We start from the raw sequence: 12,114 nt of genomic DNA, 5'->3' as shown, positions 1-12,114 counted from the left end.
TGCCACAAGACCCCATGGTCCAGGGATTTGGATAACTCTGCCCATAGACTCGCTGAAGAACTTTAGGTCAATACTTTGAACATAAACAAGTAAAACTGAAAGTGACTTGCGCAATTGGTGGGACTTTCACTTCCAAATTAGTTCCAATTGTGTTCACTTCCAAATTAGGAGAAAGGAAAGAGAGGGAGAAACTTGTACTATAGACGTTTCCACTTTGAACAACTTCGGGCACTCCCTAATGGACTTTAGCAGAACGCATAAGCTCCTCGATGATTTATGATCAACCTTAGTTATTGTGGGTGCTCGAGTTAGTATTTTTTGGTCTGATTCCTGGTACAATGGCAGTGAAGAAGGAAATACTCAGTAAACTCAAAGGCAGCTTGCTGGACACTAAATCGGGAGCATTCAAAGTCTTTGGGAATCTTGCACTGTCTCTAATCCTTTACGGATTGGAAGAGCTCCTGGAAAAGGAGATCCATTGTCCATGTGCTCTGAAATTGAATGGCCAGTACATCTTATTCACCTTCATTATCCCTGCAATTTTATTGTTTTTCCTCGGTCTACTGGTGCAAAAACATTCCCAGATGTGGTGCAAATCGTGTCAGTGCTGGGAGCAGGGGAACATGTACAAACGCTCCGTCCTGTGTTTATCTTTCCTGTCGACGATGGTCACAGCATCGATTCCAGCAATGATATGGCTCGTCCTACTCTTCTTGGATGGTGATTACTACTCCTGTTCAAATTTAATGGGAAAAAATGGGACTGCCAGCATGAAGGCATGTGAGTCAACATGCAACAAGAATTCCAATGAAATTCCAGTTACTCTTCAAAAGCTCTGCGTTAAATCACAAGTAAGATGTCCCTTTCAATGTACATTCTAACGTGTAAGAACAGGAGGAGGGCGGGAGCTCGGAGCAGTCAGTCGAGGAGGCGGGAGCTCGGAGCAGCGCGAGTCCGGGGTCGGCGAGAGGCCTATAAAGGCCAGCGGGAGCTCGGAGCAGTCAGTCGAGGAGGCGGGAGCTCGGAGCAGCGCGAGTCCGGGGTCGGCGAGAGGCCTATAAAGGCCAGCGGGAGCTCGGAGCAGTCAGTCGAGGAGGCGGGAGCTCGGAGCAGCGCGAGTCCGGGGTCGGCGAGAGGCCTATAAAGGCCAGCGGGAGCTCGGAGCAGTCAGTCGAGGAGGCGGGAGCTCGGAGCAGCGCGAGTCCGGGGTCGGCGAGAGGCCTATAAAGGCCAGCGGGAGCTCGGAGCAGTCAGTCGAGGAGGCGGGAGCTCGGAGCAGCGCGAGTCCGGGGTCGGCGAGAGGCCTATAAAGGCCAGCGGGAGCTCGGAGCAGTCAGTCGAGGAGGCGGGAGCTCGGAGCAGCGCGAGTCCGGGGTCGGCGAGAGGCGTACCGGTGCAGCTACAGGGAGAAGGCAAAAAAACAAAGGTGACGTCACAGCCTAGGGGGTAAGTGATTGGCTGGCGATTGGTGAGTAGTTTTTCTTTTTCTTCTTATATTGGTCAGTAACTTTTAACATTGTTATTACCAGTTTAAGTGTATCTAAGGGTTAAGTCATGGCAGGAGAGCTCGGTCGGGTGTTATGCTCCTCCTGTACCATGTGGGAACTCAGGGACGCTTCCGGTGTCCCTGACGACTATGTGTGCGGGAAGTGTATCCGCCTCCAGCTCCTGACGGTCCGCGTTACGGAATTGGAGCTGAGGGTGGATTCACTCTGGAGCATCCACGATGCTGAGAATGACGTGAGTATCACGTGTAGTGAGTTGGTCTTACCGCAGGGAAAGGGTCCACAGCCAGATAGGGAATGGAAGACCAGCAGGAAGAGTAGAGCAAGGAAGGTAGTGCAGGGGTCCCCTGCGGTCATCCCCCTGCAAAACAGATACACCGCTTTGGGTACTGTTGAGGGGAATGACTCATCAGGGGAGGGCAGCAGCAGCCAAGTTCATGGCACCGTGGCTGGCTCTGCTGCACAGGAGGGCAAGAAAAAGAGTGGGAGAGCGATAGTGATAGGGGATTCAATTGTGAGGGGAATAGATAGGCGTTTCTGCGGCCGCAACCGAGACTCCAGGATGGTATGTTGCCTCCCTGGTGCAAGGGTCAAGGATGTCTCGGAGCGGGTGCAGGACATTCTGAAATGGGAGGGAGAACAGCCAGTTGTCGTGGTGCACATTGGTACCAACGACATAGGCAAAAAAAGGGATGAGGTCCTACGAAACGAATTTAAGGAGCTAGGAGCTAAATTAAAAAGTAGGACCTCAAAAGTAGTAATCTCGGGATTGCTACCAGTGCCACGTGATAGTCAGAGTAGGAATCGCAGGATAGCGCAGATGAATACGTGGCTTGAGCAGTGGTGCAGCAGGGAGGGATTCAAATTCCTGGGGCATTGGGACCGGTTCTGGGGGAGGTGGGACCAGTACAAACCGGACGGTCTGCACCTGGGCAGGACTGGAACCAATGTCCTCGGGGGAGTGTTTGCTAGTGCTGTTGGGGAGGATTTAAACTAATATGGCAGGGGGATGGGAACCAATGCAGGGAGACAGAGGGAAACAAAAAGGAGCCAAAAGCAAAAGACAGAAAGGAGATGAGGAAAAGTGTAGGGCAGAGAAACCCAAGGCAAAGAACAAAAAGGGCCACTGTACAGCAAAATTCTAAAAGGACAAAGGGTGTTAATAAAACAAGCCTGAAGGCTTTGTGTCTTAATGCAAGGAGTATCCGCAATAAGGTGGATGAATTAATTGTGCAAATAGATGTTAACAAATATGATGTGATTGGGATTACGGAGACGTGGCTCCAGGATGATCAGGGCTGGGAACTCAACATTCAGGGGTATTCAACATTCAGGAAGGATAGAATAAAAGGAAAAGGAGGTGGGGTAGCATTGCTGGTTAAAGAGGAGATTAATGCAATAGTTAGGAAAGACATTAGCTTGGATGATGTGGAATCTATATGGGTAGAGCTGCAGAACACCAAAGGGCAAAAAACGTTAGTAGGAGTTGTGTACAGACCTCCAAACAGTAATAGGGATGTTGGGGAGGGCATCAAACAGGAAATTAGGGGTGCATGCAATAAAGGTGTAGCAGTTATAATGGGTGACTTTAATATGCACATAGATTGGGCTAGCCAAACTGGAAGCAATACGGTGGAGGAGGATTTCCTGGAGTGCATAAGGGATGGTTTTCTAGACCAATATGTTGAGGAACCAACTAGGGGGGAGGCCATCTTAGACTGGGTGTTGTGTAATGAGAGAGGATTAATTAGCAATCTCATTGTGCGAGGCCCCTTGGGGAAGAGTGACCATAATATGGTGGAATTCTGCATTAGGATGGAGAATGAAACAGTAAATTCAGAGACCATGGTCCAGAACTTAAAGAAGGGTAACTTTGAAGGTATGAGGCGAGAATTGGCTAGGATAGATTGGCGAATGATACTTAGGGGGTTGACTGTGGATGGGCAATGGCAGACATTTAGAGACCGCATGGATGAAGTACAACAATTGTACATTCCTGTCTGGCGTAAAAATAAAAAGGGGAAGGTGGCTCAACCGTGGCTATCTAGGGAAATCAGGGATAGTATTAAAGCCAAGGAAGTGGCATACAAATTGGCCAGAAATAGCAGCGAACCTGGGGACTGGGAGAAATTTAGAACTCAGCAGAGGAGGACAAAGGGTTTGATTAGGACAGGGAAAATGGAGTACGAGAAGAAGCTTGCAGGGAACATTAAGGCGGATTGCAAAAGTTTCTATAGGTATGTAAAGAGAAAAAGGTTGGTGAAGACAAACGTAGGTCCCCTGCAGTCAGAATCAGGGGAAGTCATAACGGGGAACAAAGAAATGGCGGATCAATTGAACAAGTACTTTGGTTCGGTATTCACTAAGGAGGATACAAACAACCTTCCGGATATAAAAGGGGTCAGAGGGTCTAGTAAGGAAGAGGAACTGAGGGAAATCTTTATTAGTCGGGAAATTGTGTTGGGGAAATTGATGGGATTGAAGGCAGATAAATCCCCAGGGCCTGATGGCCTGCATCCTAGAGTACTTAAGGAGGTGGCCTTGGAAATAGCGGATGCATTGACAGTCATTTTCCAACATTCCATTGACTCTGGATCAGTTCCTATGGAGTGGAGGGTAGCCAATGTAACCCCACTTTTTAAAAAAGGAGGGAGAGAGAAAACAGGGAATTATAGACCGGTCAGCCTGACCTCAGTAGTGGGTAAAATGATGGAATCAATTATTAAGGATGTCATAGCAGTGCATCTGGAAAATGGTGACATGATAGGTCCAAGTCAGCATGGATTTGTGAAAGGGAAATCATGCTTGACAAATCTTCTGGAATTTTTTGAGGATGTTTCCAGTAAAGTGGACAAAGGAGAACCAGTTGATGTGGTATATTTGGACTTTCAGAAGGCTTTCGACAAGGTCCCACACAAGAGATTAATGTGCAAAGTTAAAGCACATGGGATTGGGGGTAGTGTGCTGACGTGGATTGAGAACTGGTTGTCAGACAGGAAGCAAAGAGTAGGAGTAAACGGGTACTTTTCAGAATGGCAGGCAGTGACTAGTGGAGTGCCGCAAGGTTCTGTGCTGGGGCCCCAGCTGTTTACATTGTACATTAATGATTTAGACGAGGGGATTAAATGCAGTATCTCCAAATTTGCGGATGATACTAAGTTGGGTGGCAGTGTGAGCTGCGAGGAGGATGCTATTAGGCTGCAGAGTGACTTGGATAGGTTAGGTGAGTGGGCAAATGCATGGCAGATGAAGTATAATGTGGATAAATGTGAGGTTATCCACTTTGGTGGTAAAAACAGAGAGACAGACTATTATCTGAATGGTGACAGATTAGGAAAAGGGAAGGTGCAACGAGACCTGGGTGTCATGGTACATCAGTCATTGAAGGTTGGCATGCAGGTACAGCAGGCGGTTAAGAAAGCAAATGGCATGTTGGCCTTCATAGCGAGGGGATTTGAATACAGGGGCAGGGAGGTGTTGCTACAGTTGTACAGGGCCTTGGTGAGGCCACACCTGGAGTATTGTGTACAGTTTTGGTCTCCTAACTTGAGGAAGGACATTCTTGCTATTGAGGGAGTGCAGCGAAGGTTCACCAGACTGATTCCCGGGATGGCGGGACTGACCTATCAAGAAAGATTGGATCAATTGGGCTTGTATTCACTGGAGTTCAGAAGAATGAGAGGGGACCTCATAGAAACGTTTAAAATTCTGACGGGTTTAGACAGGTTAGATGCAGAAAGAATGTTCCCAATGTTGGGGAAGTCCAGAACCAGGGGTCACAGTCTGAGGATAAGGGGTAAGCCATTTAGGACCGAGATGAGGAGAAACTTCTTCACCCAGAGAGTGGTGAACCTGTGGAATTCTCTACCACAGAAAGTAGTTGAGGCCAATTCACTAAATATATTCAAAAGGGAGTTAGATGAAGTCCTTACTACTCGGGGGATCAAGGGTTATGGCGAGAAAGCAGGAAGGGGGTACTGAAGTTTCATGTTCAGCCATGAACTCATTGAATGGCGGTGCAGGCTAGAAGGGCTGAATGGCCTGCTCCTGCACCTATTTTCTATGTTTCTATGTTTCAGTTCCTCAAGCCTGTGCCCCATTCCATGAGATCATGGCTGATTTGCGACCTAACTCCATATATCCGCCTTTTTCCACATATGCCTTAATACCTTTAGGTAATAAATCTATCAATCTCAAGATTTAAAATGAACAATTGATCTAGCATCATTTGCCATTTGCGGAAGAGTGTTCCAAACTTCTACCAGCCTTTGGGCCCGAATTTGGTTCCGGCTATGGATCGTCCATTGCTCAGCGGCCACCGGGTGGGAGGTCCGTTTTTGTCGCCCACTGCTACCGCGTCCCATCGAGAGCCATTTTTGGCTCTGTTGTGTGGGCGGCAGCGGGGGCAGTCGGCAGCCAGGAGCGGGCGGGAGCAGGATTCGGTGGCCGACATCACTATTGTGCATCAGTTGCAGGCTTCGCCACTTGGGGATCTTCAGATGCCTCCACTGTGCATGAGCGAGATTTTGGGTTTTGTTTTTTTGTCTTTTCTTGATCCGATGTTTGATCCTTTCCTGGCCCTTGGAGGCTGATTGGGGAACTGCACATGCACACAAAAGGAGAGCACTTTATTCCACCTGTGAGTGTGAGAGGGGAGAGGAGAGAGTTAGGGGTTAGAGAGCAGAGAAGTGGCATTAAAGAGGACAGAGCTGGAGTTTAGAGAGCAGAGAGATGGCATTGGAGAGGGGGCAGTCTGAGTTGCATAGGGGAAATTGTGAGAAATATAAACGTACAAACTCTTCAGCAGCCATTCCTCTCATCATTGAGGATGAGTGGCCAGAAATCTTCAATGAAGACTGCCAAACCCAGGCCCAGAGCTCCGTGGTTCAATGAACAGGAATTGGAGGAGCTAGTGATGGAGGTGGAGTGCAGGTACAATGAAATCACTCGGGATGGTAGCAAGCTTTCACCAGCCTAATACCAATGACTTTTTATGGACATCGGTGAGATGGTGACTGCAATGGACATCGTTAAGCGGGATGGGGACCGATGCCGCAAATGGAACAATTTGCCGGCGTCAGTTGGAATGAGTGCAAATTTATTCGCCCCCATCTCTCCAAGGCCAAAAACGTTGTGCACCAGATGTGTGTGTGTGTATGTGTGTGTGTGTGTGTGTGGGGGGGGGGGGCGGGACGGGGGTACCAGGAGTGGGGGGGTGGTAGGCATCAGCAAAGGGGCTAAAGGCAGCAACATTTATTTGTGCAGAAAAAACAAGAAGCCAAACAAGCAAGCCTGAGTGCGATAGTAGGGAGCAGAGAAGAGATGGTTGAATTGACCAGGCTCGAGGAGCGTGCAATGGCATTGGTGGGTGACCGTCACCATGCAACCACAGACATTGATGCAGATCTGAATCTACCGCCTGCTAAGGTTATACTCATCTCTGGTGTCAGCAACGTTCATGGCATGAAAGTATGTGCAATGTTAATGCATTTGCGGTTAAACTCACACTTTGTCACCCATTATTGGTGTGGACAGGTAGACATGGAACTACTTGCTGGCATAATGAGAGATGGAACGCCTCACCTCTCAGCTTGACCACCACCGCCACCCCTCCCCTCCTAAAGACTGAAATGTTGTCTACTACTTGCAGATGATGTGTCGCCCAGCACGGATCTGGAGAGACCATCGATCTCTGTCCTTCACAGAAGCCATTAGACCCCAGCATCTTCCACCCCGACGTTGTCCACACCCGAATACACCAGATCCTTCCTGCACCCGCCCCCCTGTCCCACCCACCGCCACCGCTCTCCGCCCCCAGATCACCCAATTCTACCACTGCCACCTCTGTCACCCAGGGCACTGGCGTGGAGATAGGTTGTGACATGCTGCAGACCATGGCTGGGACAGCTGGCAGCATCACTTCCTTTACCCAGCAGAATGATCATAGGATGGACCGGCTCATCACAGTTTTGAGCGGACAATGGAAAGTTTTGAGACCATGAGGCAAGAGATGGCTTCTGCATGCGTCGTGCAAGCCCCCGACTCCACACCCTCAAGGCAGACAGATCCGGAGGAGCTGGAGATCCCGGCACCCTCGGTCCCACGCCCTACCTTTTCACCAAGACGCACACATCTGCAGGCAACCCGCTGTCCTGCTGCATAACCTCCTCAAGCAGAGGCAGTGACAGGTAGGGAAGGGCCACTCCATTGTTTCGGTGTAGGGAGGAAGAGGACATCAGGCATTGCTGCCCGACTGCCATCAGATCACCAGCCTCCGTTCTCCATGCTGACTGACTGCCGTCCATCTCTCCCTCCAACCCAATCTCACTGGTGGCTGACTGCTGTCCAGATCAGAACTGCTTTCCTCGAGCAGTCCTTCTGGCGGGCATCAGGTTGATCGGAGGCCAGTATAACTGATGCAAATGGGAGGGCAGCACAATCTGACTTCGGCCGAACCCTTCCTCACCAATCTTCTGCCAGGCAGAACATTGATGGCAGATGGATGGTTCCGGACACAGAAACCCGACATTTGTGGTGGGATCTCGGCGGTTGCGGGCGGAACATTGACCAATTTCTGCCTCTTTGTTTGTAGAAGTGCTTCCTAATGGTGAATGGTGTGGCTCTAATTTGTAGACTATGCCCTTAATCCTAGATTCCACAACTAACGGAAATAGTTTCTCTCTCTTTACATTATCAGTTCCCCTTAATATCTTGAAAACTTTGATCAAATCACCACTTAACCTTTTAAATTCTGGGAAATACAACCCTAGTTTGTGTAATCTCTCCTCGTAGTTTAACTTTTCGAGTCCAGATATCATTCTACTAAATCTATGCTGCACTCCCTCCAAGGCCAGAAACTCCAAAGTAGCTTGCATTAATGCGGCACTTTAAATGCAGCAAGTCACCTAAAACCCTTCGCAATTGAAGATCAGCCTCGAGTTGGAGTAGAAGGGAGACAGCTGAAAGTACTACCGAGGAAGTATGTCGAAAGGGGATCTTTTGAAGGTGGGGAGACATGTAGCATTCTTGAGGGGTTTTGCATGAAGGCAAGATGGCTGAAAGCCCATCACCGATTGTCGAGCGGAGGGAATGAAAGGCATGGTGTATCACCTGAGTTGGAAGAGCAGAGAATGCAGGAGGGACTTTGGGCTCAAAGAGATTAAAGAAGTAAGGGTTTGGTGTGCAGGGATTTGAAAACAAGGACAAGGATTTCAAAATTTGAGTCACCAATCACAAAACAGACCGGTAAACCTCTAGAATGGAACAGTTCTGTTGAAAGTTAATTCTGGCACTTTAGGAAGGATGTCAAGAGAATAGAGAGGGTGCAGAGGAAATTTATCAGAATGGTACCAGTCTGAGGGACTTCAGTTATGTGCAGAGACGAGAGAAGCTGGGATTGTTCTCCTTAGAGCAGGGAAGGTTAAGGGGAGATGTGATAGAGGTGTCAAAAGTAATGAATAGAGTCACTGTTTCCAGTGACAGAAGGGTCAGTAATCAGAGGACACAGATTTAAGATAATTGGCAAAAGAACCAGAGGTGATGTGAGGAATAATTTAATTTACACAGATGGTTGCTTTGATCTGGAATGTGCTGCCTGAAAGGTGGTGGGAGCAGATTCAATAATAACTTTCAATAGCAATTAGCATATGTAATAAAAGGGGGAAATGTGTAGGGCTAAGGGTAATGAGCAGGATTGTTGCGACCAAATGGATTTTTCTTCCAAAGAGCCAGCATGGGCATGATGGGCTGAATGACCTCCTTCTATCATTCTAGGATTCTATGGATTATTGTTTAATTCAATTTCTTATCTCTCCACCCACGCCTTAACAGGTCATCGGTGGCTGTTTATTGATCGGAATGCTGGCTGCGTTGGTATTAATCTACAGTCTTCAGCAGTGCGCTCGTAGATGCGCCATGGAATCTTATTATGAGTTTGAACATGATTGCCTGCATGATGAAGAGGAAGTAATACTGATTATGGCAGAATTGAAAGAAAAAGCAGTTAAAAAGGCGATAAAAAGCTGTGAGAGTAAGATGTCAAAAATATTCCCCAGTGATGTGCAATCTCAAACTGGGATTCAATCCGGACTGCGCACTGTGAACATAGAATTGGACCCACTGGTAAGTGTTATGCAAGGGCAGACCCACCAAAGCTATCAGAGCTAATATGACAAGCTGTCTGCAGAGAAAGTGTGCAAGGAGCACAGCTAAATTCAACCTCCAGAGTTCTTAAAAATATGGCGGCAGAAAATCATCTTGGTCGCCTGTTCTATGCACCGCCCCATATTCAGCCCTGTAGCTAACGGTTCTTTAAGGGCACATCCAAGTACCTTTTAAATGTGATGAGGGTTTCCACCTCTATCACCCTTTCAGGCAGTGAATTCCATAATTCCAGTACCCTCTAATCCTTCTACCAACTACTTTAAATCTATCCTCTGGTTATTGACCCCTCTGCACAATATGTGACAGCTATGGCTCAGTGAGTAGCACACTGGCCTCTGAGTCAGACAGTTGTGGGTTCACATAAATCTAGGCTGAGTCTCCAGGGCAATACTCAGGGAGTGCCACCTTTTAGATGAGATGTTAAACCGAGGCCGGTCTGCTCTCTCAGGTGAGTGTAAACAATCCCATGGCACTATTTCGAAGAAGAGCAGGGGAATTATCCCCGTGTCTTAGCCAATATTTATCCCTCAATCAACATAACAAAACAGATTATCTGGTGATTATCACATTGCTGTTTGTGGGAGCTTGTTTTGTGCTGTTGCATTTCCCACATTACAACCGTGACTACACTTCAAAAGTACATCATTGACTGTAAAGCGCTTCGAGCCGTTTGGTGGTCGTAAAAGGCGCTATATAAATGCAAGTCTTTCTTTGTTTTCGTATCTTGTTACTCATTGTCTAATGATGCATGTCCATAAAGAATTCTGGCCCAGGGTGGGCTCCAACACTGGCTGTACATTTCTTATGATAAAGAGAAGCCGAGAGTCCCTCGGTTTTCCTGCTCGGGATTGTTGCAGCTCACGTTTTCCGATGTGACTGTGTTTTTCCCAACAGAGAACGTCGTATGGCTAATGAAGAGATGGGAGAACCCGCAACACGGGTAGACCAACAGGCAGGATCTTAACACAAGTGTGTCACAGGAGGTGGAGACAAAAGGAACGTGCGTCGCTTACACAGAGCTTTATTGAAAATTCAGCACATGTTTTGAGCTTTGATTAATTACCGGCGGATATTTGTTTTTGCTGCACTGCATGTATCATCAGAAACAGACAACTAAAATTAAATGGTAAATTTTCCCCTTCGGCCCTCTCCGGACTGGATGTGTGCAATTTCACTATAGGTACAAATGGGCTGGATTTTAACACCTAAAAACAGGTGCGTTGGGGTCGTGTCAGATATTTAAAAAAATGTAAATCTCAAACCCGCAGCCAACCAGCCCACTCCCAAGTTTAATGGAGGCGGGGCAAGGGGTGGGTAGCCACCCTGCTCTCAGGAGGCCGGTTCGAAATTTAAACATTTTAATGAAGCGGGCATCCTCTGCTTTTACCTGTTTTGCAGCATTAACTGTGGCTGGTAGGTTTCCCAGGCATTGGGAAACCTGACAGCTGAAGGGAGGCTTCGTTGAGAAGGTAAATGCCTTTGCAGCACTGCTTGTGGGCCAGGAAGAGCAGGAGTGCTTTCTCCTGGGCTCCAAGCTCTCCCCCTCCCAAAGGCCCCCAGGGTTGGAGATCGTACTATCCCCTGGGTTCAGTCACTCCGCCCAGGGGTCGGGGTTCGAAACCCCTTTGGTATCAGACACACTCTCCCCGGAGTTGGGATCGGAATTCGCCCGGGGTGGTAGATCGGACCTACATGGTCTTGAGGCCTGCCCTCGAGTTCTCCCTGCCAGAATCAGGCTGATTTGTGGGCAGGAAACCTGTCAAGGAGAAGAGAACACACACTGTGGAGTTCAAAGAACCTACACAGGCCGAATGGCATCCTTCTGTGCGGTAAGGTTTATGAGCTAGAAATTGGGTCACGTGGCACTGCGCAACCTCTCAAGTCCCCAAAGTGATGGGCAGAAATTGCATGCACACTTCCAACAGGTGTTCAGCAAAGTTCAAGAACATCATTAGCCTACAGATTGGCACATACATTAATGATGTCCGAGTAACTAATGATAGACCATAAATACTGCCTTGCTGGTTTTGACCCGTTCCCAAGAATACAAACAAATCAACAGTGCTGGTGACCAATATACGATGACATTCCTCTTCCTGATATTTTGCCATACCTGTTAACACAAAATATTATTTGCAAAGATACTGATAGAATGTCGACACATTGTCATTCATTTGTTTGCCCTATGGCTCAGCATCCTGGATTGCCCAGTTACAGTAAATACAGTCAGTTTGGTCGGGCTCCCTCACAGTCGTGCCCACCTCCCCACCTAATTTACACTTATTGTAGGATGAGCCTCAACACAAAAAAACAAAGAGTCACCCTTCTCTGCAAGACTATGGACCGCAGGACATCCCAAGGCTGAGGCTAATTGATGCAGTTCTCCTATACCTTGTCTACCTCCAGACAGTTGACCTCCAACGGGGATGAGAGGGAGAGAGACATG

General features: G+C 48.0%; 1 protein-coding gene across 1 annotated transcript; it reads left to right on the top strand.

Moving 5' to 3' along the window:
* Positions 1 to 338: 338 nt before the first annotated feature.
* On the top strand, positions 339 to 10,612 carry LOC139230165 (calcium homeostasis modulator protein 6-like). The gene is made up of 3 exons (XM_070862008.1): positions 339 to 851; positions 9,336 to 9,534; positions 10,563 to 10,612. Exons 1-3 carry the CDS (start codon positions 339 to 341, stop codon positions 10,610 to 10,612), a joined length of 762 nt encoding a protein of 253 aa, XP_070718109.1.
* The last annotated feature ends 1,502 nt before the right edge of the window (positions 10,613 to 12,114 follow it).

Source organism: Pristiophorus japonicus, chromosome 19, assembly GCF_044704955.1.
Source record: "Pristiophorus japonicus isolate sPriJap1 chromosome 19, sPriJap1.hap1, whole genome shotgun sequence".
NCBI lineage: Eukaryota > Metazoa > Chordata > Chondrichthyes > Pristiophoridae > Pristiophorus > Pristiophorus japonicus.
Note: the sequence above shows the minus strand (reverse complement) of the source record. Positions and strands in the feature narration are given on the sequence as shown.